General features: G+C 45.2%; 1 protein-coding gene across 1 annotated transcript; it reads right to left on the bottom strand.

The window, feature by feature from the left end:
* Window positions 1-7,501: 7,501 nt before the first annotated feature.
* LOC136653334 (vomeronasal type-2 receptor 26-like) lies at window positions 7,502-20,031 on the bottom strand. Its single transcript, XM_066630245.1, has 6 exons — window positions 19,811-20,031; window positions 18,907-19,198; window positions 17,775-18,623; window positions 16,042-16,269; window positions 11,871-11,997; window positions 7,502-8,400 (listed from the first exon to the last, which is right to left on the bottom strand). Exons 1-6 carry the CDS (start codon window positions 20,029-20,031, stop codon window positions 7,502-7,504), a joined length of 2,616 nt encoding a protein of 871 aa, XP_066486342.1.
* Between the last annotated feature and the right edge of the window lie 4,810 nt (window positions 20,032-24,841).

Genomic DNA, 24,841 nt, shown 5'->3' with positions numbered 1-24,841 from the left:
TCCCATGTCTTTTCCAATTTAAGTTGCTTGGTTTTTTTTCCTAACTGCTTAGCAGAGAACAACCAGAGTCCCATCTGGGTCAGCCAACTGATAGAGAGATTTCTGGGACTTGGTCTCTGGGTCAAAATGCTAAGCAGACATAGACTCCTTTAAAAGCATATAGAAAAATTTATTTACATGCTATTTACAGATTAAGAATAGATTAGGATGGATACAGGTTCTAAGTTACCCCATGGTGGATCTTTGATTTCTCTCCGAACCACACCCAAAACTCCTGTAATTGTACTCTGTCACAAACAAGTGACCCATGTGATATACACGTCATTTTCCTCTCCTTATTTGGCATGCTGGTGCATGGTTCTAGCCCTAACTGGGAAATCTGTTAGCCAAGTATGGAAGTTCTGGCCTGTAACTTTGATTTCACAAGACCCTGGAATGTTCCTTTTGGGAAAGCTATGACGCACATGTTTTTCTCTCTCTGCAGGTCATCTTGACATTTACTACCCTGTTTTTTAACAGAAAAACACTAGTCATGCTTTTTCCTAATTTTCCTCCTCTGAGAGAAGTTAGGTTAACCCTAAAAATCTATATCAAAAGAATGTTTATTCCCTTACCTTGGAGCTGCATTGCCCTTACCTTGATGCTAGAAAGTGGGTTAGGACTGCGCCCTGAGCAAGTTTTTTCTGGACCAGTGGTGACCTTATGGGTAGAAATGCTTGGAATGCCAAATCTCCTTCCTGAAAGCCTGCATGTGGGATTTGGCTCCCGCACTCCTGTCACTGTCCTGCCTTCCTCTGAATCCCATTCCTCTGCCTTCAGGTCCCCAGTCAGTCACCCTGAGGCAGAGAGGAGAGGCAGAGGCAGCAGACAGCATAGTGGTAGAAGGGACCACCAGCTTTTAAATGTTGGCCATCAAATGCTTCTGTGTTGAACCTACAGCCTCTGAATTTACCTACGTGGAAGCACCACACACACTCCTCAAGTGTCTTTGGTGGTCAATGCTGAAAATGATCTCAATCCTTTGTTTCATATTTGTGTAACAAACCGCTGGCTTAAGGTTAAACTATATGCTACATGAAATGCGTAATTTCACAGGTGTGCTTGATGAGTTCTCTGCAGGAAGCACCATCAGAATTTGACTGCATTGTGCTGGGAGGAGTATTTAGCCCTTTCCTGCTCTGCAGTGATCCCAATGGAAACTGAACTTCGAAAGTTGCTGTTGGCTCTAGAAGGGAGGCTTCCTTTGGTGCAATTTTCTAACCTTTTAGATGTTGTCCAAAGAGAGCTGGAACCCCAAACCAACCCAACTCCCCCAACCCACCCTCCTCACTACCATGTCTCTTTAGATGCATGAATGGGGTTCTCTGAAATGGATAAACAAGCATAGCATGCATTTGGGTATGCCCACGCTTTAAATATACCTTTCCTTGAGATTGTATAGCAAGGTTCATCTTTTGGCATGAGTTCTAAAGGCTGAACATTAACCAGTGGCAATAATTTTACTAAACGTAAAACGTCACTTATGATATGGGGCACAAACTCATCGTGTGCTGGATAAGAACTACCTACATGCCTTAGGTAGCAGTTCTATAAACACTTACCTGAAAGTAAGTCTAACTGAACTCCATGGGACTTACATCTGAGTAGACATACATAGACTTGTGCTACTAATCCTGGTTTATGATGAAATAGATGTCTGGAGATCAAATTGACTCAGCTTTTCCACAGTAAGCAGGAGATGTAGCCATATCTCATTGCAGGGTAAAGACTAAGAATTATCAGCATCCCCTAGCCTTGGTGTTTGCTGTGAAGGAGATAAATGAAAATCACCAAATTTTACCCAATGTCACTTTGGACTTCCACATCTATGAAAGTTACTCTAGAGCTACGTCAACCTATCATGGCATACTGGAACTTCTCTACACACGGAACAGATTTATCCCCAACTACAAGTGTGGTGTCCAGAACAAACTAATAGCTGTCATTGGGGCCCATTACTCTGAAATCTCCCTCCATATGGCACCTCTGTTGAGCATCTTGAAAGTTCCACAGGTAAGATGTGCGAGAACCTCATAAGAATTTTATGAACTGCATCACATCTACTTTCTTTCACTTTCCAGTTATGACTTTGGGGTATAGAGACAGGAAGGTATATTTGACATAAATTTGCACACTTGTATATAAGGCATGGCGATTAGTAAACCAACAGCCCAAACCTAACTAGGATTAGGTCAGTTTATGGAAGGTTTGATGACGATGAATGGAGTTCCACTGTTGTTAAATGGCTGCCAATGGCAAGCACGGCCTCACTGTGCTAAATGCCCCTGCCGGAGCCAGGAAACTAGTGATGAAAGCAGAACATGGGCAGGGCATGACCCTCCCCTATTGGTCCAGGGTCCCGAGGGGAGTTCCTACAGGGGTCACATGGCACTCCAATTATGGGGGGCAGTGCAGAAAATGGTAAGAGGTTAGGCTCAGTGGGCAGACCTCCTTCCTTTCTTTGCTGTTGGAAGGGCCCACCTGCATATCCTGAGCCCCTTACCACCATTTACACTGTTGCTCTGTGGTCTCCAACCCAGAAGTAACTGGTGAAGATGTCATCTCATCACACGTCACGTTTAATCACTACTTCTGGGTTCTTTATCATTGTAGGAATTTGGATTCAACACCACCTTCAGGACTCTGGAGGGCAGTGTATTGTCCAGCCACCCAGGACCATCCACCTGCTCTTTGCTCTGTGGTCTCCAACCCAGAAGTAACTGGTGAAGATGTCATCTCATCACATGTCTTGTTTAATTGCCACTTCTTTATAACTGTAGGAATTTGGATGCAACACCACCTTCAGGACTCTGGAGGGCAGTGTACTGTCCAGCCACCTGGGACCATCTACCTGCTCTTTGTGACCCTTGTGGAGCTTAATACTAATTCTTTCCTCCCTTTTTCCGCACTTTCTCTCTCTCTTCCACACCATCAAAGCACGAGGATATGCTGCCTGAAGGCTCAGTTCCCACCATGGCAGATGACATCCCCCCAAACTTCCACACAAAGAGAACAGTTCTAGGAGAAGCATCTTGGTGTGACCCTGTCTCACACTGGTGGTCTTGCCCAGCCCTTGCCCACATGAAACAAAGGCACAAATTTCAAGGCACTTAATTGGTGTCTTCAATGCCAGGCAGAGGATCTGAAAGCATTTGTCACTACTCCTTCAGTCTGCTCCAACTTGCGTCCCCTGCCCACCCTGTTCTCTGTGCAGTCTAAGATTAGCTTATTGCCTTTAAGAAGCTGGGTGGGAATTTTGTGCTGCCAACCTGACTGGGGGTGCCTGCACAGCCCAACTCCCTCCATGGCTGCTTTTGTGAATCCAACCTACAGGGCTTGCCAGTCGGTCTTGCTGAGCTGGCAAACGTCTGACAAGGGGTTCTGGTTTACCCACTGACCTTGCTTGCCTTGCACACTGACTGACCAACTTCTGAGTCCCATACTTGCGTGATACCTGCCTAAAGTGACCTAAAGGAAAGGAACATTAAGTAGCTGATTTGTGACATTAACCTAAATCTTCAAAACTTGGCCAGTATGGGGTAGGCAAAAAAACTGCTAGCCAAAGGTCTCTCTCTCTCTCTCTCTCTCTCTCTCTCTCTCTCTCTCTCTCTCTCTCTCTCTCTCACACACACACACACACACACACACACACACACACACACACATCCAGTAGTTTTGATGGGTTCTTGTTGTTGAGCTGTGCCGCGAACTCAGTCATCTGAAAGTACTGGGCTGTAAATCTGCATAAAAACTCCTGCCGCCTCCAGAATCTGTCACAAGACAATTTCTCTCTGCAGTACAGGAAAAGAGTCACTTGCAAGCCCCAAAGTGTGAAAAAAGTCTCTTCTTCCAGGGTGGCAGGAGCTACAGGTAGGAGCACTGCCGTTGAGGGAGCTTAAGTCCTGCAATTATTCAGACATACTAGTCAAAATTGTTTTGTAATCACCACCATTCCACCCCCCGCCAATAAAAAAACCCACCTCAATTCTATTCCCCTTGACCAGGGGGGTCTCCAAACTTTTTGTCTCCCAGTGCCACATCACACAGCTTAACATGGTGTTCAGGACTGGATGTGGCCCACGGGCCAGGGTTTGGAGACCCTACCACAGACTTGGAGTTTGGAGAGTCCTACCACAGTCTTCAGAGTAGCATATGAGTAGTGGGAATGTCTACTCAGATCAGGCTTGGTGTCTTCCAGCGGACTCCAAGGATAATGTGAGAATGAGGACATCTGTGTCCTGAGACATTTGCAGTGAGGATGGTGGCAGCAGTGTGCCTGTTGCTGGTGCTGCTGCCACACATGACATGCTATGCTCATCAAGTGAAGTGCGCCATCAGTGAACTCCTCCCCATTCACCACAAGTATTTTCAACCAGGTGACCTCATCACTGGTGGCATGACTTCCCTGATCTTCAAGCCTGATGTGCTGATGGACTTCAGTGGGCACCCCCATCAGTCACAGAAAAGTGACTCTGTGTAAGACTGTTTTTCCTCCTTAAGGTTTTTATGTTTAGCAGCCCAATTCTATCCCAGAGCACGCTACGGGCCACCTGGGAATAGGCAGCAGTGGAGAAGTAAGTAAGAAACCTTTTTACTTTGCTACTCTGCTGTCGCCTTGTCCACAAAGGGTCTACTTGGATCTTCAGCAGCGTTTTTGCTGGCATAGATCCAAATGGGTCAGCGGGGTGCCTCAAGCCTGGGCTGAGGGAACAGGATATCAGCATTGCCGCTGCTGCTGATATCCACTCCCAGCTCAACCTCAACATGCCCTCCAGTGGATCCCAATTCCTGCCCACATCCTCCCCCAGAATGCCCCCTCTGCTGACTTAGCTGGTCTGGTTGGGGCGCCAATAGTTCCCACAGCCACCAGCCAATTGGCAACCTGGCCTGTGCCCCATTACACTGACTGCCCTGCCAGTGACCTGGGTCTTGCACTTCCAGAACACAGCTTCTGTCAGCACAAGGCCTGGATAAGACTGCGCTGTAGATTGTACAGTCAGGTGAGCCAATAATACAGAATGGGGTTAGTGATGGCAATGCAATAAATGAACGATTGTCCCCACGTGGTTGTAACTGAGTTTATAGTTAATAAGTGCCGACCCAGAACTTAACACACACCCCTTCACACCTCCCATGCACGTAAGCCTTCTCTTGTCCATTTTCAGTCTGTTCAAAGTGTCATGTGTATTATATGCTCATATGCGGCTCTGGAGCCTGGAGTACAAATCCTAAATTATCAGACTGATGAACCCTGTTGTGCACTAGTCCTTCTCCCGGTAACTGAATGATAGTAGGGTGGTGATTTGTACTAAGAGTCACTCTCTTGGTTCCTTGTTTTGTCGTTTATTACTGAGCCTCCAGGGGGCTGTAAGAAGGAGCAGAGCTAAAAAAAATCAGTGTGATAATTACAGGGGAAGAGTTCAGAATATGATTCCTCTGTGGGATTGCTAAACAAAATACGTTTGTCACCTCTGAACCCAATTGAACTAACAGCCTAATGCTATCCCTCTGCCCCCCCCCCCACATGGTTGTACAGCCACACCAAAAACAGGTGTACTATAACCAGTGGGGAGTGGACCAGGAGGCTTCAACAGTGAAAGGGGATTTAAATCCCCTTACCCCAGGGTAATCCTCCCGCTCCACAATGGGTCTCCTTGGACATGTCCTAGCGATTTTGCTAGTACATGTCTGTGGAGAGAGAAGAGGGGGAAGGCTGCAGGAAAGGGGAATAGGCTCAACACTGCTGCTGGATCCACTTTCACCACTCCTGTTATGCCCCCCTCCCTGCCCCATTCTGCCCTGCCCCAACCCTTTCTGCCCTCCCCCATAAGTGGCATCACTAGGGTTGGCGTAACCCAGTGTGGGAGGCCAGTCCGTCAAGCCCATGATGGACATCCACCCATGCAGTAGATGGGGTAGTGGGTGTGGTGATGCACCTTTGCCCTGCCCTGCTGGATTTTTGGCTGTGACTCAAGTCACTCAACTTTTCTGATACATGTGTCACACAGTGGGAGAGCCAGCATGGGAATGTCAGAGAAATCAGCCAGGCATCCCATTTTCAATCGCTGTAGGAACAGTCTACCCTCACTCCCCCTGCCTCCTTCTCCCCCTCCCTGGGCTTCTGAAAGCCACTTTTTCCTATGGCTGACCAACCCTCTCCCCCCTCCCTCATCCAGAGAAAATAGATCAGGCAATCCATCCTTTGTCCAATGAATCGGCCATTCCTTGGACAAGTGGCTGCTCCTGCCTCCCTCCCTCATGAGCTGACTGGACCTGCATTCCTCTTCACCCGCCTCGTGCTCAATTCAGCTACGCCAAATAAAAACCTGAAAGCTTCCTCCTTCACTTACCCTCTCCCCAGTCCCTGCGTCTGGTTGGAACTAACCTACCCTGCTGTTTGCACCAGTCAATGCCAGCTTCTGGATCACGGCACGAGGTCCTGCGTGCAATATGGAAGCCACAAAGAAAGTAAGCAAGCACACCGTGATACAGACAGACTTGAGACTGCACATGTGAGGGCTCACTTCCAAGTCAGTGGCCCCAAACTCCAATTGTCCTGAGTCCTAGAGATGTGAGACTCAGGTCAGGCACGAGTCACACAAACACGTGTTTGGCAACTCTGACTCAAATTAATTGACTCAAGTTCCCATCCCCGGTGAGCTGATACTTTGGAATAATAATAATAATAATAATAATAATAATAATAATAATAATAATAATAATAATAATAATAATATTTATATACTGCTTTTCAACAAAAAAGTTACCAAAGCAGTTTTCAGAAAAAAAAAAACAACTAATGGCTCCCTGTCCCAAAAGGGCTCACAATCTAAAAAAATTGGCCACAACTGGCCACAACTTCTGTAGCAGTCAATGAGGGATCAGGTTAGAACTGCCAAGACTCTGCAGGGGTCATAGTCACTGGCACCCTGTGAAGCTTGAGTAACTTTCTGTAGATTTGGGCCAGAGAAACGTACGTTGCTCATGAAATTCCTAACTACAGTGAATCTAAAATGCAGTTGGAAGATGAAAACATCTATGGGTAAAAGGAAAGAACCAAGGCCCAAGGTTTGGGGACAGCTCTCAGATCACACACAAACATCAGCAGTGCAAGTGTTGCAGCAATTCCTACCATAGTGTTTCAAACAGGTGTTTCCAAATATATGGCAATGTTGAGATTGTCTCTACATTATAGGCTTGTGAATCATTCCTTGAAAGTGCAAGTAATTTGTGTCATTTAAATGGCTTTTGCTTGATTACCCCCAACTAGTAGGTAATCCTGGACAGATACAAATGAACATATTTTTAATTATTATTTAGAAAATACTAAAACAAGATTCAGTCAAAATGTTCAGGCTACATCTACATGCAGAAAAAGAGGAGAAAAATATTTGAGTGTACTTAGAGAAACTACTAATATACTGACATATTTCTAATCTAGGTGCATCATATTATATATTTATTATTTTCTCCTAATTAACTGTTCCCTGTTGTTCAGCTCAGGCTTCAGTGCAATAATATAACATTTGGGGAAGAAGATACAACCCAACAAGCCAGCACTGGAGGCTAAGATGGAGAAGATCTCCACAGCTACTGTGAATTTTCCCTTGGTGCTCACGTAGGTTGGTACAAAGGATAACCAAACACTGCAAAAGACCAACATGCTGAATGTGATGAACTTGGCTTCATTGAAACTGTCTGGCAACTTTCTAGCAAGGAAAGCCACCATGAAACTGATCACCGCTAGGAAGCCCATGTAGCCCAGGACACAGTAAAACATGTTCACAGACCCCTCACTACATTCTAGTATGATTGCCGCACTCATTGAGTACATGTCAGTGTCTGGGAATGGAGGAGAAGTTGCCAGCCACAGAACACAAATGACAACTTGGATAAGGGAGCAATAAAGGACCACAGAATAGGACATCCTTGCCCCCACCCATTTCCGCATCCTGCTTCCTGGTTTGGTAGCCATGAATGCCAAAACAACAGTGAAGGTTTTTGCTAGCACACAAGAAACAGCCACCGAGAAGATGATGCCAAAAGCAGTTTGTCGGAGGAGACATATCGCCTTCTGAGGCTGGCCAATGAATAGCAACGCAGTAAGGAAACAGAGTAGGAGGGAGTTTAGCAGAATGTAGGTGAGGTTCCGGTTGTTGGCTTTCACAATAGGGGTGCTGTGGTGCTTCACAAACGTTCCAAGTACCAAAGCTGTGAATGCGGAAAAGGAAACAGAAATAATAGCTAAACTGATTCCCAAAGGTTCTCCGTAAGACAGGAAGTGTATATCCTTGGCAATGCAGAAATCCCGGTTCTTGTTTGGATAGTGATCTTGTGGGCACTTGAAACAGTCATCCGAATCTGAAAAGTGAAAAGATTTTGCCTCAATTTGCTCAAGCAATGGTCTATTATCCAATAATATGAGAGAATTATGATCGTGACGGATGACAGAGAGGAGGGGGCTTGATAACATACTGGTAGGGGTTTCTTTTTGTTGTTGTTGTTGTTGTTGTGTGCTTTTGTGAGAAAGGAATAAAACACAAAACACCTCATTTTTGATGTTAAAATATCTGAATAAAAACACAAAACACAGCATTTTGATTTTTAAGATATTTTGCAGAAATTATAATATATTACTTTTCCAGTTAGAAATACAGGGGTCCCCTGTATCCGTGGATACAAAAAAAATGGAAGTATCTTTATTTTTTAAATTTAACAGTCGATCTGAGGACCACAGATTTCACATTGTGAGTGCTCACTGCCTCTGCAGGGCTCAGAAGATCCTTCAGAGGCGAGGGGAGCATAGTTCCCCATATGGTGTCGACCCATATCCATGGATTCGGATATCCAGAGGGGGGATTTCTGGAATGGAACTTCTGAGATATGGGGGCCTGACTGAAATGCTATGGCATCTGCTGACACTGTATCACCTACCAACCTTGTAGGTGATACCAACCTTGTACATTTTTAAAGCAATAGTAATTTATAATTATAATTTATTAAAATGCACAATTGGAATAAAAACACATAACATCACAATTTGCTATTTTAATCAGGGAATTCTGGAAAAAAAAATCACCAAAAACACCCCCCCCCCCTTGTATTGGTTATCATTAATATCAAAGGTGGCATTTTAATTTTTTTTTTTAACCTCACATTGTGGTCCAGATCACTTCAAAGACATTTCTAGTGTTTGTGCCCACAGTCACAATCCGGAAAGCTCCAGATATTATGTCTTTATTTAAAATCAAGTCTATTCTGTCATTCAATAAATGTTCTTAAGGCAGTTTATGATTTTAAAATGTAGATATAAAAATAAAACAATCACCAAACTAACCTTTAAAATACTTTTTTTTTAAAAAAGTTAGACACTAACTAAGGGCGCAATCGAGAGAAGAACTTGGGCTGGCGCAAGTCCCTTGCACTGGCCCAGGAGGGTTGCAAATGTGCCGTAAAGCACATTTGCACTTCTTCACGAGCAAGCTGGAGGTGCTCTGGCATACAGAGCCTGAATTCAGCCTCTGTGGCGGCTTGAGCGGCAAGCCTTGCATTGGCCCAACTGGGCCGATGCAAGGCTCTGGGATGGGAGGGAAGGAGGCAAGAGGGAGACATTCCAGGGTCAAGGAGGGTGGGCAATGTGCGGCCCCAGGGGCAAGCCTGTGGGGAGCAGGAGGTGGAGCAAGGAGCCGGCAGTTATGCTGGATCCAAATCCCTGTTCCCGGGGAGGTTGTAGGGGCTTCAAGCCGCTCCACTCTCCTTGGAATTGTGCCACCTCTGGAGGTGGTGCAGGTCCGAGGAGACCCATAGGGACCAGTTTGCCTTACCCAGGGATAAGGGGGAAAGTTTCCCCTTGCCTCTGGCTGAGCCGATTCTGGCCCCTATCCTGTGCTGGATACAGCACAAGCTTTTTGTCTTGCCTGTTCCAGTGCCGAGTAGGATTGAGCTTAAAAGCTCAGCCTGTTAATTTAAATATCACTGAATGTCCAAGTAGACAGATAACTTTTCAATCAGCATCTCAAGGTCAATAGAGCAAATGCTGGAGAAAAAGATTGTTAATGTTCTATTACAGGTGTCTCTAAACTTTTCGGCAGAAGGGCCGTATCAAATATCTGGCAGTGCTGAAGGATGCAAAAAAAAAAATATAAAATTGAAATAAATACATTAGAGATTGAACTTAGATGGATGAATAAATGAATGGGCTCAAATGTCCAGGACTTCTCCAAGCACCAACACAGCCCAAGAAATAAAGCACACACTTAAATGGGTCCCCATTCCCCCACCCCACAAACACAATTCCAGTTGTGACGGTCTCTCCCACGCAGCTGTCCTACGTCTTACCTGGTCAGCTGGAAAGGTGGTGGTGGCTCTATGGCCAGGCAGTTCTGCCCCTGGCCTGCAGCCAGGTAAGGCAGGGGTCGGACAATGGCTCAAACCCCTGACAACCACAATTTGCTATTTTAATCAGGGAATTCTGGGGAAAAAAAAATCACCTAATAACACACACCCCTATGTATTGGTTATCATTAATATCAAAAGTGGCATTTCAATATTTATTTAACCTCACATTGCTTGTGTCCAGATAACTTCAAAGAAATTTCTAGTGTTTGTGCCCATGGTCACAATCCGGAAAGCTCCTGATATTATGTCTTTATTTAAAATCAAGTATATTCTGTCATTCAATAAATGTTCTTAAGGCAGTTTATGATTTTAAAATGTAGATATCATAAAAATAAAAAAATTAAACAATCACCAAACTAACCTTTACAATACTATTTTAAAAAAAGTTAGACACTAACTAAGGGCGCAATAGAGAGAAGAACTTGGGCCAGCACAAGTCGCTTGCCCCAGCCAAGGAGGATCACAAATATACCATAAAGCACATTTGCACTTCCTCACAAGCAAGCTGGAGGTGCTCTGGCACACAGAGGATGAATTCGGCTTCGTGGCAGCTTGAGTGGCGAGCCTTGAATTGGCCCAGCTGGGCTGATGCATGGCTCTGGGGTGCGCGGGAAGGAGGTGAGAGGGAGACATTCCAGGGTCAAGGAGGGTGGGCAATGTGCAGCCGCAGGGGTGAGCGGGTGGGGAGCAGGAGGTGGCGGTTATGCTGGATCCGAATTCCTGTTCCTGGGGAGGTTGGAGTGGCTTTAAGCCGCTCCGCTCTCCTTGAACTTGTGCCACCTCTGGAGGTGGCGCAGGTCCGAGGAGACCCATAGCAACCAGTGTTCCTTTCCCAGGGGTAAGGGGAAAAGTTTCCCCTTGCCTCTGGCTGAGCCGATTCTGGCCCCTATCCTGTGCTGGATACAGCACAAGCCTCTTGGCTTGCCTGTTCCAGTGCCAAGTAGGATTGCACCTTAAATGCTCAGCCTTAAATATCACTGAATGTTCAAGTAGACAGATAACTTTTCAATCAGCATCTCAAGGTCATTAGAGCAAATGCTGGAGAAAAAGATTTTCAATGTTCTATTACAGGTGTCTCTAAACTTTTCGGCGGAAGGGCCGTATCAAATATCTGGCAGTGTCGAGGGCTAGAACAAAAATTAAATATAAAATTAAAAAAAATAAATTAGAGATTGAACTTAGATGAATGAATAAATGGGCTCAAATGTCCAGGACTTCTCCAAGCACCAACACAGTCCAAGAAATAAAGCACACACTTAAATGGGTCCCCATTCCCCCACCCCACAAACACAATTCCAGTTGTGTTTGGTCAACTGGGCCAGAGGCCTCTCCAACTATACCATATGCTGTAGCCCTCAGTCTGACGTGGAAACTGATCTCTCAGACATCTTCCCTGAGGCTAGGAAATGGAGCTGCAACATGACATCTCTTACCTTTCTGCTTAGAAATCTTCCCTTCTGAACATGGGATGCAATCGTAACAACAAAATGGCTTCCCTTCTTGTTGTCTTCTGAAATAACCAGGGTGGCAGCTGGCAGTACACACAGAAAGGGGCAATGCCTATTTATAAATGGAAAACATAGAGTAGCAGTATGTAGAAAATGCATTTGAGGAATTTACATCACATTAGTTGATTGATGTTTGACTAAGTGGGCCTTTGGATGGTGGCTTACCAACAACAAGTTGAACAAGATTTACTTCTCCATAGATGTCCTTTCAGCAGCAACACAATAAATAACATTAAATAAATAAGCAAAGCGTTTTTTGTCCTGAACCCCTCCCTCAACTCAGACTGATATTGTCGTACCCTGCCCTGAAGGGCAGCGCCAGTTGATAGACAGGGGTGGGTCTGTCCAGTGCCGCTGAGACCAAATAAGCAAGACACTGAGAGGTGGAAGGCTATGAAGGCTGTTTATTATTTCAGCAAGACATGTCTGTGGCCTCTGGGAGACTCAGCTCAAATCCAGAAGGCCCTTTTCAGAGGCGTGGGACACTTTTTATACAATTATCGGCTCTTTGTCTGAAATCTAGACTTCTTATTTGCTGAAAATCTAAGTCATAGAAGTGGCAAACTCTTAATAGGCTGTAGATAACCTTAGAGACACCTCATAGGTGAGTTTCAAGTTACAGGTTTCCAAAAAAGGTGAAATGAAACAATTAAACATATTGAATTACAAAGTTTTCAAAAGCCAGCAGGGGGTGTTATAGTATCATTTTATCCATTATTATTATTATTATTATTATTATTATTATTATTATTATTATTATTATAAACAGTATTTATATACCGCTTTGCAACTAAAGTTCACAAGTATTGACCCAGTGTTGACCCAGTGCTGAACCTTCCAATTATACAGATTGTTTGATGGGTAACATCATTAAAAGAGGGTACAAACACATGTGTGAAGACCTCATCTTTGGCAGAACTTCAGACCTGTTGCTTGGTGTGCCCATCTCGTTAGCACGCCCTGATACGGTGCTTTTATCTTTTACAATTGTTGCTTAACATAGCCTCTGGTTCCTTTTATTAACAGGGGTTTTCAGATGCTTTACTAAACTAAAACTTCTATAGCTTAATTCTATATAACTATTGTGACCAGTTACCTTGAGTACATTGGTATTAAGGGATATGTCATTTGCCCTAAAAAGCATGAAAGAATAACCATTTTAAAACTGTAAGTGGACACAGGCAGACTGTCCTTGCGAAGACGTGTATTCTTCTGCCAAAATGAGGCCTATCTGCTCGTTGCCTGGCATCTTTATCTATTTCAGTTGCAATTCAAACAGAGAGCCTTCAAAGGCAGAAATTTCCCTGGTACTTTCCACTTCTCCCTTTCATCTTCTTGCCCCCTCCTTACTTTCAAAGAGGGAGTAGCCTTGTCTCACTTTGACTTGTTCAAGGATGCTTGCTTTCCTGATTAAAATGTGTGCTGTCTTCTAAAGTTCATCTCTTGCAGGTGTCTGTGGTTAGCTAGCTAGACTCTTTGTTAGTTTGCCAAGAAACATTGCCAACTGATCGCAGAGCAGTTAATGAGCAGAGCGGTTAATTCTTTTAAGCTTCTCCCCTAAGTTCATGCTTTTCCTGTCCTCTTCTTGCCTTCTCCCTCCCCCTTTTTGGCTCCTTGTTGCACTGTATTGATGGTTGCTACAGGTTTGGCTTGGGGAGGGGGTCTGAGACAGTTACTTGTTGTTGCTTTGCCTTGACATCAGCAGATCTTGGAAACCACCATTTTATTTTGCCACACTGTCTTGGATGTACCTACCATATTTTCCTGCACAGTGCTCTAGAGCAGGGGTACCCAAACCCTGGCCCTGCGGCCACTTGCGGCCCTCAAGGCCTCTCTATGCGGCCCTCAGGGAGCCCCTAGTCTCCAATGAGCCTCTGGCCCTCTGGAGATTTGTTGGAGCCCACACTGGCCTGACACAACTGCTCTCAGCGTGAGGGCAACTGTTTGGCCTCTTGAGTGAGCTGCGGGATGAGGGCTCCCTCCACTGCTTGTTGTTTCACGTCTGTGATGCAGCAGCAGCAGTAAAGGAAAGGCCAGTCTTGCTTTGTGCAAGGCCTTTTATAGACCTTGAGCTATTGCAAGACCTTCATTCATTCATATAAGTTCATCTTTAATATATTCATTTACGTAAATTTATTCAAATTTGAAATGTAAATGAATTCGGCCTCTGACACAGTGTGAGAGAGATGATGTGGCCCTCCTGCCAAAAACTTTAGAGCAATCCTAAACCAAGCATCTGGCAGCCTCCATGAGAAAGTCAAGCATATATATCATTTCACCAGGGAAAGGGAGCCCCTCCATGCAAAATGTGTAATTAATGGGTAAAAATGCCACTCCCCCACATTCTTTGCCAAGTTCTTCTCCTACTGACTGTCGAACGGGCATCACCCAATTGACTGTCAGGTAGAGGGGAAGTGATTAGAGTGCTGCTATTCAGCACATCTACCTCTATACATCATTCTGATTCTGGCAAGCCAGGACCTAACCCATCCACATGTTGACAGAGTCAACGGTTAGCCGGTTACAGTTTGAGGCCTGGTAGGAATTTTTTGTTTCCCTTCTGAATGACCATGGAATGGAGTCCCCCCACCATCACAGACTGTGCTCATGGGGGTGTTAGCCATATAGGTCAAGGATGACATATGCAGTGGAGGATAGAGAATAGAAGAAGGAATCTAGTGTCTGCCTTTGACAAGCAAGAGTCTGAAGGAACTGATCTCAAGTGGCTTTCAGGCTTGGGGATTGAGGTGGGCTTCAGGCTTTCAAGCCTGGGGATGCAGGTGGGCTTCAAGCCTGAAATTCATCAGGCTTGAATTTCAATGCCTGCTATTCCCCAATGCCTATCAGGCTTGGCAAAGGTGGGGCAATTCAGCTCCCTTATCCCCTTCCAGAGTTTGGCAGTGAGAAAGCCACGATCCCAGGTTTGGAGCCAAGGTGGTTTTGTCCAAGGGGATCTCGGCACCATGTAATGTACCCACAGGGGGCTGGAGTGTCTTAGGCAGGACCTGCTTCATTTATTATCTGTTCCAATAAACTTGACCTATTTGTTACCAAATTGCATTGCCACATGTATTTTTTTTTGGGGGGGGGATACATGGGTGAGGGGATTCTGAAAGTTAAATATCTTGTGAGACAAAAATATATTCACCGGATGCCAAAACAGCAACAATGTGGGTCGCAAAGAAGTCTCCAAGAACAAGGAATTTCACAACCTTGGGCCTCAAATGAAAAGGCCCTGTCCTTACGATCCCAAAATGTGGAACTAATGGATAAGAATGGGCTCCTGGAAATGATCTCCATTGATAACTCTTTGGGCATGAAATGAAGTATAGGTGGTGCCTCGGGAGCGGCAGGGGATCCATTTCCAGACCCCCTGTAGATACTAAAATCTGCAGATAATCATATCCACAGTTTTCCCCACCTGCTGTCCTCTGAAAGTGACCAGAGCTGTGTTCCAGTCATATTCAGAGGTCTTTCTGAGGGCCGAGGAGGCCGTGCGTGGCCTTCCTGACCCTCAGGAGGTTCTCTAAGGCCTCTAGAAGGTCAAAAGTAGGCACTTGTGATTTACAGCTGAAAACCAGAAGTACCAATTTTCAACCTTCTGGAGGCATTCTGAGGGCTGGACAGGCCAGAAGGGCCTTCGAATGCAACCAGAGCTCAGGTGGGAAGCGATTGGAGCACAGCATGTGAGGAGATCTGCAGGTTCAGGACCTTCAGGGAGGTAAAACTTTGGGTCCCAAATCTGCAGATATAGAGGCACCATCTGTAGTAAAACAAGATGAACAGAGTGGGCCTGAATTAGCTGTTTTTCATTCCAAAATAAATGTGCAACCTTTGAGAACACCTAGTAGCCATAATATTATGACTGACTACATATTGAGTTTTTCCTCTTTGTGCTTAAGGGATGAGATAATGATGCTCAGTGTCTTCTTCGGTCTCAAAATTTTTCTTAGCCAAAAAGTAAAACGACATAGCAGGACATACACACTGAGTATTGAAAACCAAGTGCTTCTCCATTGAAATTCAAATTACGCATAAAAATGTGTGTTCATTCAACACTGGGAGATTTTTCCCAATCACCTGAGGCAGCTCCTACCTGGTTAAAACTGCTGGGCCATATGATGGCATCATCATGAATGGTGAGTGCTTTGTCAGGGGATGCTTGAGGATCCATCTGTCCAACTTTCACTCTCTGAAAGGACTGGTTTGGGAAAGTCACCCAGTTGATAATATCAAAGCCAGCTACCAGTTCCCCATTCTGATTAAATGAAATCTTGTCCCCAGCACTGTTGTTAAATGACACTCTCTTTAGAAAGTGGTGGAGCTGAATTAGAAAAGAAAGCTCAAAGCGTTTCCCTGAAGATGTCAATGGATCACATATTAAGCTACCCTTACACAGTGAAACTAGTGGTTGATCTAGCATACTAACCTCAGGTGCCCAGGGTCTCATGCAAAAGTTTCATAAACTGCTACATTAAATCACTTATCCAGATATACCGGGAACAGAAGTTGATTTCTTCCATATACAAAATATGTTCAATACTGCCAAGATATTCTTCATTAAATAGGCCATACAACTATAAAGTATTGGACCCTATATTACTCTTGTTCATACTAGCAGCGTCTTTCTTATTCTCCAGGAGTTTGGGCAGATTCAAAAGTATATGTAAGGAGTGATTGCTCCATGGGATTTTCTTAATGTATGCTTTTTTTTCTAGTAGGAGCAGAGCAGTGAGCATTTTTGTGGTGGTAAGAATGGACAGGTGCTCCTGCACCCACAGAGAATCCATTCCAGGCTCCCCTGTGGATACAGAAACTGTGAATATGAGGGAACCTAATTCTTACTGTACTCTACTCCAACCACCCATCCCATACCCATTGCCTTCTATTTCTTCATTAGCAAGTACACATGTTTCTTGCTCTTACAGATGCTAAAATGTGAAAAGCAGGCAGGGCCTGCATGCTAGGGGCACACAGAAGGTTAACAGGAAACAGGAAGTCTGCTTGCGTATAGAAAATGGAAAATAATGCACGTGGGGGCCCAATGGAGAGCTGCAGATAATGGAATCTACAGATTTGTGGATACGAGGTGGGGTGGATGTTTGTAATGCACTTATAGTATACCCCAAGAGATATGGGGTATACAATAATAATCCTCAATTTTTCTCGGTTGCAGACTATATAATTACTTTAAAGAAATGAAAACATACGTGAAAGTTCAATATATAGTATTTTGATCTCGTGAGAAGAATGAAGGCGAGTTTGTGAAAATCTTCTCAAGAAACAATTTCTGAAAACGCAGACCAGTGGGCCTGCACTGTATGCACGGCAAGTTTCAGGTGGCTCATGGGTCAACTCGAGGCAAGGGAAGCCTTTTCCCCTTACCCCAGGGAGAGCCACAGCAGTCCAGTGGGGCTACTTGGATCTGTACCACCAAAAGAAGTGGTGCAAATCCAAGCAGCATGGGACTGCCTTGGGCCTCTTGGAAAAGGACTAGGATCGGGCATAAGTGCGCCCTGGAATGCCCGCCGCCCACCCTTCCACCATCCTGAAATGCCTCCCCCCATACCCACCCTCCACACACCCCTCCCAACCCCTGCACTGTCAGAGCTCGGTTGATGCAAACTCACCATCCCCGGGGGCCCAGGTCAGTGCGGGGAGGCCAGCACACATCCGTGAGACAGCCTAGCTCCCCTCATGTCAGCCTCATGAAAGTGCTTCATGGCTGGTGCATGTTGGCCCCAGGGAGCCTCTGGATTGCGCCCCAAGACATGCTGTTCTATCCACAGGTATTGTTCTCTGCTGTATCCATTCCACATGAAACCATACCTGCCATGGCTGTTGATCCTGAAGTTTTATTTTTGCCTTCAGTGCCATTGCCCGGTGCTGAAGTTTGCTTGATTGCATAGCATGTAAGGCATGGGCCACAGCATAGACAGCGTTGTAGATGTTGTAGCTGTGACCAGTCATGCTCATGTCAAAGAAAGCCCCAGGAAGGCTCTCCAGTTTCTCTTTCCTGGTGCATAGTGTCTCAGCTTCCTCACCACCAAATGGATTTTCAAATGTGCAGTCAAAAGCCTGTGCCCAGAAATCCCTCAAAAATTCATCTTCTGTGGTGGAGAAATGGTTTCTAGTTTGAAGGAAATTTTGGAATCCAAACACTTCCTTTGAGTGAACAGCAAAAGAAAGAGCACCACGAAGGACTTGTATGTCCCAACTCCTTTGGAAGTGCAGTGCTGTCAGCTCCATTTGGACTGTCATAATCCAGACTTTACCTTTGGGCTCTGCGGCCACAAATTCTAGTTCTGGTAAATGCAGCAACAATCGGAAATGTAATATATGTTCCTCATACACAAGCACTGCATTAGCCATGCTGCTCATTGAAATATGATATATTCTCGTCATCTGGTCCAGTAGGTGATAAAGCCTACCAAGAGAAATAGGCACTATTCTTTCTACAAAGGCAACACAGATTCCGCTCAGAGGATACATTTCAAGTACAGCCTGTACAAATCTGTGCCCATTGTCATCATTTGCAGCAAGGACCCCGATCCAGGTCCACTTGAAATGCAGGAGTAGTTGAAGAATTCCTTGATATAGGTAGGCTTCACTTGAAATCATCTGGTAGTAGGAAAGGGGTTCAGAGTTATCTCTCATCTGAGTTGAGCCATATGTAAACTACAAGAAATGGAAGTGGATGAGTGGGGAGGAGAGTGAAAAATAAAACTTATCTAAATGATTTGTAATGGTTTGAGAAACAGTTCCTAAATTATCATGGTTACCACACTTCCAATTGGTGTCGTTAGTAAATATTTAAGAACAAGGAGGATTAAACAAATATGTGATATCCTAGTTTATACTCAACATGTCCTTTTCTGTTTCCAAATCACAAAGTCACATCTGGAATAAATTTAGACTTGAACATATCATTGCATTGCCGTGTTACACTCAGACATCCCACCTGTGGAATTTTGTAGATGGACAGGATGCTTGCCACATAGAGGGATGTTTCAGGGTATAGAGTCCCAATGACTGCTATGGAATTGTTCTGGATGCTACACCTGTAGTTGGGGATAAACCTGTCCTGTGTAGAGAGAAGTTCCATTGTAGCCTGATAGGTCCACCAAGAAATGTGGTAATTGTCATAGATCCAGAAGCCCAAGGTGACATTTTTCAAGATCTGGAGGTTTGCATTGATCTCCTTTACAGCAAATACCAAAGCCAGGATATGCTGGTAGTTCTTTGTTACTACACTACAATGAGAATCACATCCTGTATCACATGTCAATTTTGCACTTAACAAAATCATTGCCATTGAGTTCCTCTTCACCAAGACATCTGCTTCAATAAATGAAATCATCTCACTTAAGTTTGTCTCTTTTATGATCAGACACAAAACCATGAATCAGGGGTAGACCCAGTGTTCGTTTGTTTCTTTTTTGGGGGGGCGGGGGGAACAGGACCGGACCTGACCGGACCATGAGCACTATCAACTCCAGAGCCGAGGTCAACCAGAAAGGTAGACCTGGCCTCCCACCTGGACTTTGAGTCTAGCTCTTCTGGTTGGGTAGACCAGATGAACTTTTGTCCTCTGTGGCTAAGGTTCGCTGGATGAGTAGACCTGGGCTCCTGCCCAGACTAGGAGCACATATCTACCTGCCGGGTAGACCTGGGCTCTCATTCTGCCTCTTCTAATCTTGTAGACCTAGCTTTCAGACCGTGTTTGGACTGACTGTATAAAATCCTAGCAAGGCTAATTACCATCTGTAAAACTGACTTACTTGACAATTTGACACACACACACACACACACACACACACACACACACACACAAAGAGAAGAACAGAAAAAGACATTGTTCTCACAGTGATTCATCAATGACTGACTGACCGGGATGTTCATGGAAGTTTCCTCGCTTAGTAGGCATGAAGATGTGAGAGGTGATGCCACCGATGACCAGCTCACCAGGTTGCAAGTAGCTGCGAAGAGCTAAGAGAGGATCTCCAGTATTGCAGTTCACCACACTAGTTTTGCAGCTCACATGGGGCAGCAGCAACAAGAGCAGCAAGACCATTAATGCCACCATCCTGGATGCAAAGGTTTACTAAAGGCAGAAATATCTTTGCTTCCAGGTCCTTGCTAGAAACTCCAAGACTACACCAGTCAGTGCCTGTTTTGATGGTCATTCCCTCATATTCTGATGTGGAGGCTGATGTATCAAAGATCAGAAGGATGAAATCTTGCCTATCTTCTAGGCCTATGCACAAATCTGCTTTGTAGGAGGGATATTTCTATTTTCTGTTGGCCTATAGTTGACTAGTGATCATTGACCCTCTGTGGAATTTAAGAAGGAGCTGAAGTAATCACTGTCATTTTGATAATTACAGAAGGAACAGTTCAACCTGTGCTTCTTTATCTTTCCTCTGAGGCCTTGCTGAAGGAAACATGTTTGCCATCTGCAAACACAAGTCTTCTCCAAATCAGTCATGGGACAGAAGTAAATAGTTAGACTGTATGTGATTGAGTGACAAGATAATGCTGCATCAAAATGAATAGGATGACATATATGCATAGGGCCGTATTTCCCAAACACTCTGTGAGAGTTTGAGAGCCTGTAAGTGCTTGCATGGGTAGGAGGAAGGCAGTGACGCGATGCCCAGCATCATGCTGGTGTGGAGGGGTGCAGGCATACTTCCACTCGCCCTTGCCTGTAGCAGCCTCCTGGGGGTCAGGGGAGCCTGGCACCAGCTTCAGCAAGGCTCTCCATGCAGCGCAGACCCCTGCAAAACACAATCACGACCAGATCCTGTTTCTCTATCGCAAAACCAGGGGTCTGTGCTGCTTGGAGAGCCTTGATGAAGCTGGTGCCAGGCTCCTCCAAGTCCCAGGAGGCTGCTGCAGGTGCGGGTGAGTGGAAGATGCTGGGCATCGTGTCACTGCCTTCCTCCTACCCATGCAAGCCGTGATCAGAGGCGCAATTCAGGAAATGGCATCTGTGCCTTTCCCCTCCTTGCCCCTTAAGGGGGCAGAACCCAGGGCCCTCAGGCTGGGGCATTATGATGTCCCAGTTTGAGAACCACTGGTGTAGGGGAAATGGAACTGGTGTTTTATTATTATTATTATTATTATTATTATTATTATTATTATTATTACTTTAACATTTCTATACCACACTGCTTCCAAGGAGCTTAGAGTGGTGTGCATAGCTCCTCTCCTCCTTTTGTTATCACTGCAGCCCTCTGAGGTAGATTAGATGAATGGCTCAAGAGCATGAAAGAATCATGGAAGCATTATGGCTGAGCGGGAATTTGAACTTGGATCCTCAAGATCTAAATTTCAGCATCCAAACCACTACACATCCCGAATAGTAATAAGACATACTTTATCTCAAACTACCTTGATAGCGGCCCTCTTTAACGGAAGTCCCGCCCCTCTTTAACGGAAATCCTGCCCCCTGAGGGGGTTCACGTGACCCCTCAAACAACTTTCCCTATCCCCACCGACCACTGGGGAGTGGTTTTGTAGCGCCCCGATATTTGCTTTGGCGGGAAAAGGAGCCAGACAATAAAGTGTTGGAAAGGGGTTAATGTGACCCCTCAAACAACTTTCCCTGTACCTGCCAACCACTAGGAAGTGGTTTTGTGGTGCGGGGGTATTTGGTTTGGTGGGAAAAGGAGCCCAACAATGAAGTGTTGGAAAGGGGTTCATGTGACCCTTCAAACAACTTTTCCCATCACCGCAGACCAATAGGTGAAGGTTTCGTAGCTCTTGGACCACCGAAGGGACCCAATGGGAAAAGGGGAATGGGAACAGTCCCAGGCATGTCCCTGTATTTAAGTCCCTGGCCTTCAGGGGAGGGAGAAAGCTGTTCAGCCTGTTGCAGTCATGGCATCCCCTCTGGAAAGCTCAGCCGCTTCGCCTTCTGGGATGGAGACACCCCAGAAGCCCTCTGAGTGTGAAAGCCACACTCGGCAAATGATCAAGATGGATATCCCTGAAGACCGGAGACTGTGCAGCCTATTGGGGTGGAGACCCTGATCAGACACACTGATTCTCAAAGCCCACCCACTTCGCCTTCCAGCATGCTCAGATCAGTTTTTGAGAGCCTCCCCCACATGGCTTCAATCTCTGAGCATTTGACAGGATCTCCACCGAGGAAGAAAAGCTGCTGCTGTGAAATCGATGTCAGTGACGAATTTCATAGACTGATACCTATGGAGCTTCTTTACAAGGTAGCATGGGATGAAGAGACTGTGCATTTTCCCCCAATCAGCTTTGACTGCAGGTTTGTGCCTTTCCACACAGTGTCCGAGTTTTCTGAGGCAGCAGCAGTCAAGATTGCGCAGGTAACATTTTTTTACAGACATGTTTGATATTGTTGTAATAATGGGCTAGAAAGAAAGAAATATTAGAAATTAAGTTTGTTTTTATATTTTTTTAAAGGAATCCCCAGAGGAGAAAGAATGTTCCGGTTCTCCAAAGACCCAGAAGATTTAGCAGCAAGTTCCAGGAAATCAAGAAGGCCATACAAGTTTTCTTGATATTTTCGGCCTTCAGAAGACTCCCGTGGAGCATTTCAGCCCAAATTGCCACTCAGGTGCTATGAAATCACTAATCAGAGCTACGTTGTATGTGATTCTTAAGCACTGCTATAGGAGGTATTTACTTGACTGCTGCATTGGCTGTAACATTAAATCCAAGGATAAGGAATGTGCATGTGCTTGAGCGACAAGAGACCGACTTCGGCAGTTGCCCCAGAAACAGGTTCTCCTGGTTACTGACGCAACTCCCCGCAGGGAGAATAAACACTTTCATACTGACATGGTCCACAGGATACTTGGCGGTGGCTGTAAGCAAAGCTTCGGCGTGCCCCAGCCATACCCCCAGGGCGACTCTCACTTTCTTTACAGTGACGCCGCCAAAATATTCATCTTGTAGGGTACGTTGGCATCGTCAGTCATCATGCAGAATCTGTCTTTCCTCCGGGTGAGTTTAATTTTCACGTCCATGCCGTTTAACAGTAGTTTTTCTTGAAAAAAGAGGTCCACGTGGAGATGACCCAGGAGTTCTATTTTTCTGCTTTCAGCAGTCAGACCTGTTCTTTCAATAAAAACTTGGTTGTGCCCGTCCAGGTCCACTGAGTCGTGTTCACCAGAAGTGTCTTTCTAAAACAACCCTGCAGAGAACTGGCTGTATAGCTTGTCTTCACCGTATTTTAACACAGACTTGATGAAAGCCCTATAGGGGTAGCAGTTGTTACTCTGACTGATGTGTCTGTCTCCCAGGGTCACGTCCAGCTGACTGAAAATGGCAGTGATCGAGTAGTTCACCAACGCAACTTCGGCCTGCCTATCGATGTTGCTCACATCTTCTTTTACAATTTTGCACCTCAGGTATAGTAAAGTGTTGTTTAAATCCATATAATCCTCCCCATTTCCAGCGATGAAAAACTCCAGCGATTAAGACTCCGTCACCGCCATCAAAGTGGGCACCTCCACATAAACGCTTCCTTCAATGCTGGTCTGCATAGGGGCTATTTGGAACAGGCCCAGTTTGGATTTTGTACACTCTTCTGAGCACCCATGAATAAAGGCCATGATTGTTTGAAAATATGTCTCTAGAGAGGGCTCTCTTTCTACACCTCAGTCTCCCAGCTTTTCTCTTCTGCACCGTCCTGTGACTTTTAGCTCTTCTTTTAAAGGGCCGGGGCGGGCCTTTAAGCAGCGATCATGATGCTTCTCTTTTAACCGCTTTCCTTCTTTTCATGTACATCAGTCCCAATCCCCTTTGTGGAATAGCTTTATTCAAAACGGCCTGAGAAACGTTCCCAACCACGTCTTGGGTAATATTGAGGGCAGCTAATTTTATGTGTTGTTTAATAATCTCTAATCCCCTCCTCAAAAGGGGAACTGCCTTATGAAAAAGACTTCGGAATATTCCTCCGACCCCCGCCCCGTACGTAACAGGCACGCCATGAAATCCTGGAAGACCTTGCCCCGCCTGCACCCTATACTAGTTGCTATAAAGGGCTGGATCCCCGTAACGTTTTAGAAGGACCATGTTTTAAAATTTTCCTGATTTTCCGGGGACGGAAGTGCAGCTTCACAACAACTTTGCCGAAACGAAATGACACGTTTTTGTTCAGGTCTGTCTTTATCTTCACTGTGATGGTGTCTATATGGTTCCTGTTTACGACTACATAATGCGATCTATTCTAAGTGATAGTGACTCGTTCACCGTTCTCCCCGCAAATAGGAACACATTGCAACAGAGGCACATAAAATTCCCCCACTACCTGGTGGTCTATAATGTCTGTGTAAACATACAGGGTGCTAAACCCCCCCTGTAATATCCGTGGTGAAGGTTGATTTTTTGGTGGCTAAGCCCATGTCCAACCCTAATATATGGGCAAGTTCTGCTTCTGCTTCAATTTTGTGAAGCGGCAGAGCATTAAGATAGACCTTCCTATCCACAGAATCATAGGTCAGAGATGTATCAGGTAATTGACTTATATGGCTCATTATTACCTTGTTCATATTATCCAGTATGTCAGATACTAAGGTGTAATAACCCCTCTGTACAGTGAATAGCTATTCTGTCCTTCTGTCATCAATTTGAAACTTTCTATCATCTGTGAGTGTGTCCCAGCCATGAGGGTACTGTATCTCCGCTAATCCCACTTCCCACTCCCCTGCCAGATCAAAGGACTGCGCCAGATGGATCGTGAAGGCACCACTGTTGTTCTGTTGAAATATATTATTGCAGGCGTTGCTAGGAAGGATGATGTAAACATCATTTTCCGCCATTTTCCCCCTCTTCTACTTAGCTTCACACAACTCAGAGTCTGCGACCCAACTATTGAATTTGTCAGGCCAACCTAACCATTACACCAGGTG

This window comes from Tiliqua scincoides, chromosome 5 (genome assembly GCF_035046505.1).
Source record: "Tiliqua scincoides isolate rTilSci1 chromosome 5, rTilSci1.hap2, whole genome shotgun sequence".
Lineage (NCBI taxonomy): Eukaryota > Metazoa > Chordata > Lepidosauria > Squamata > Scincidae > Tiliqua > Tiliqua scincoides.
This window is presented reverse-complemented; position numbering and strand designations above follow the sequence as displayed.

Bases quoted from the DNA above. Each gene is read 5' to 3' on its own strand.
- LOC136653334 (XM_066630245.1), bottom strand. From the start codon at position 20,031: ATGGTGGCATTAATGGTCTTGCTGCTCTTGTTGCTGCTGCCCCATGTG. The intron at 19,199-19,810 runs GTGAGAACAATG...TTCTCATTGTAG, and splicing joins TCAGTCATTGATGAATCACT to TGTAGTAACAAAGAACTACC. The intron at 16,270-17,774 runs GTATGGTTTCAT...TTTCTAATTCAG, and splicing joins AGGATCAACAGCCATGGCAG to CTCCACCACTTTCTAAAGAG.